This window comes from Melozone crissalis, unplaced genomic scaffold (assembly GCF_028551555.1).
Source record: "Melozone crissalis strain CALT ecotype California unplaced genomic scaffold, PUWL_Pcris_2 ptg000231l_1, whole genome shotgun sequence".
NCBI lineage: Eukaryota > Metazoa > Chordata > Aves > Passeriformes > Passerellidae > Melozone > Melozone crissalis.
Window position 1 is genome coordinate 2,639,116 of NW_026535993.1, and position 2,809 is coordinate 2,641,924.

The 2,809-nt window shown below is 53.8% G+C and overlaps 1 protein-coding gene across 1 annotated transcript; it reads right to left on the minus strand.

The window, feature by feature from the left end:
- Positions 1 to 409: 409 nt before the first annotated feature.
- Positions 410 to 1,342, minus strand: LOC128949455 (olfactory receptor 14A16-like). Its single transcript, XM_054294316.1, has one exon. The coding sequence runs from the start codon at positions 1,340 to 1,342 to the stop codon at positions 410 to 412; it is 933 nt and encodes a 310-aa protein (XP_054150291.1).
- Positions 1,343 to 2,809: the final 1,467 nt, after the last annotated feature.

Below are 2,809 nucleotides of genomic sequence, written 5' to 3' on the forward strand. Positions count from 1 at the left end.
AGCAACACCAGGGCCACCAGGGCAGCGGGGCAGGGCCACGGCAGCAGCACTGGCAACACCAAGTGCTGCTGCTGCTGGGCACAGCTGCTGTGCCAGCCCTGATCTGCCCCAGCTCTACACACAGACATTGCTGCTGCAGCTCCAGAGAAGGCAACATAAGGGGAATCTCCCTTGAAAATTATGCTGAGAGATCCCTTATTTCATTTGAAGCCATTGAGAACAGAGGTCCCGTTGACACAGTCTGGGGCCACAGGGAAGGTGGAGAGAAACAAAACTAGAAATGGCAGAAACAATGGCCTTGGTTTAGGGAGAATATTAAAAAATTAAAACAGATGGGAAAAGAAGCAATCCAACAAATGTGCCAAATATGACTTTTATTACAAGAGATACGCCGAAATTGGCAACCAGTTTAATGTTTTCTAAATTTTCCAGTCATCACTCTCCACACTGCAGCCTTGAGCTCCTGGTTCCTCAGGCTGTAGATGAGAGGGTTCAGGGCTGGAGGCACCACCGAGTACAGAACTGACACTGACAGATCCAGGGATGGGGAAGAAATGGAGGAGGGTTTCAGGTAGGTAAAAAAGGCAGTGCTGAAGAACAGGGAGACCATGGCCAGGTGAGGGAAGCAGGTGGAAAAGGCTTTGTGCCGTCCCTGCTCAGAGGGGATCCTCAGCACAGCCCTGAAGATCTGCACATACGAGAAAACCATGAACACAAAACAGCCAAAACCTAAATAGACAGCAACCAATGAAATCCAAATTTTTCTGATGGTGGAGTGTGAGCAGGAGAGCTTGAGGATCTGGGGCACCTCACAGAAGAACTGGCCCAGGACATTGCCATGGCACAGGGGCAGGGAAAATGTATTGGCTGTGTGCAGCACAGCGTGGAGAAAGGAACTGGCCCAGGCAGCTGCTGCCATGTGGGCACAAGCTCTGCTGCCCAGGAGGGTCCCGTAGTGCAGGGGTTTGCAGATGGACATGTAGCGGTCATAGCACATGATGGTCAGGAGAAAAAACCCTGCTGTAATGAAAAAGACAAACAAAAAGAGCTGTGCAGCACATGCTGAGTAGGAGATGTCCCTGGTGTCCCAGAGGGAATTGTGCATGGCTTTGGGGAGAGTGGTGCAGATGGAGCCCAGGTCGCTGAGGGCCAGGTTGAGCAGGAAGAAGAACATGGGCGTGTGCAGGTGGTGGCCGCAGGCTACGGCGCTGATGATGAGGCCGCTGCCCAGGAGGGCAGCCAGGGAGATGCCCAGCAAGAGGCAGAAGTGCAGGAGCTGCAGCTGCCGCGTGTCTGCCAATGCCAGCAGGAGGAAGTGCCTGATGGAGCTGCTGTTGGACATTTGCTGTCTCTGGCCATTGGAAGCGTTTCATGGAGAAAAGTCAGTGACCGGTTGGGAGAAACTTCTTCCAGCAAAATCAAAGCCTTTTCCCACAGACCCTTCTCCTGTAATACTCTGACACCCTTTTCAATTTCCAGCAGATTTTCCTTCAGCTCCAAGTGTGGAGCCCTTGCTGGTGCTGCCTGACTGGGACTTCAGGTTCAGGGCAGGTACACACAGAGGTTTTTATAATTCAGCCTTGCTGTGCAGACATAGGAGAGGGACAGGGAGCTGTCCTCATGTTCCGCTTTGAATCTCTGTTAACACAGAAAGCCCTGTCAGTATCTGCCCTCCCACTGCCAGAGAACAGGAATGGTAAAGTCTCTTTAAATGTACTAGTGTTATTTACAGCTTTTCTTCATCTCCCCTGCTGATTATTTTTGGATGTCAGAAACTCTTTGCATTTCTGCTGCCCTCAGGGAGAACCGTGAGTTCTCTGAGGCAAGGTGGTGAGTGGAGAGGAAGGGAAGGAGGTCTGTCACCCTGTCCTGTTCCAGGATTCTCTGGGCTTTTACCTTTCCCAGACAGAGGATGATCACCCTCCCGTGTTTCCTTTAAAAGCCATCCTGACATTGCTGAGAGCAGATGGATCCCCACAGTCCACCAAATGTCCATCCCCTTCTCAAGGTCTCAGCCCCACGTTTACACCCAGGGACAGACAGAGCTCATTTCACCAACCCAACAGCATTTTCTCATTACAGACCTTTGTGTCTCACCGTGGGGCTTTTAGATAACACAGAGATGCTACAGGAGAGGTTTGTATCCTGGAGGGAAGCTCAAAGCTTGGACTGAAATTTCAGGGATATTCCAGGTGTCCTTCTGATGGCATTGGATTGAGGGAGATGCAGCTCCTTCCCTGGCTGCCCGGACCGCATTGCCCAGAGCTGGGCACTGGGGACAGCATCACACTGAGCCAGCTGTGCCCCCTCCAGAGCCCCCAGGGCCGGGCAGCTGCTCCCAGCCCTGTGCTCTGCAGAGGGAACTGGGCCCGGGGCTGCAGAGCTGCCCCACGGCTCTGCTGCAGCTCTGCCTGCACAGGAGGGGCTGCACGCCTTGGAGCCCCGGCCCTGAGGGCAGAGGCTGGGCTGGGGCACAGGAGGGAGGGGGCTTGTTCAGAGGGAGGGGCTGCACTGGAGGGGATCCTGTGGGCATCTCTAAACTCTCCCTGCCACAGCATTGCTGGGATTTGTTTTCTCTCATTGCCCAATCTTCTCTCTGCTTCCTGGAGATTTCCCTCCTGCAGGTATTTCCCTGTGCCTGATCTCTCCCTGCCAGCACTCACAGACCCCAAATCTTTGTGCCCTCTCCTTGGCCCTACAGAACACTGCCTGTTTGCAGGGCACTGGCTGGGGCAGGTTGTGTTTGCAGGTGGGACAAAGGACAGCTCAGACTGAGCCTGATGGCTCCAGCAAAGGGGATGCTGGTGCT

Coding starts and splice junctions, on each gene's coding strand:
- LOC128949455 (XM_054294316.1), bottom strand. CDS start 1,342: ATGTCCAACAGCAGCTCCATCAGGCACTTCCTCCTGCTGGCATTGGCA.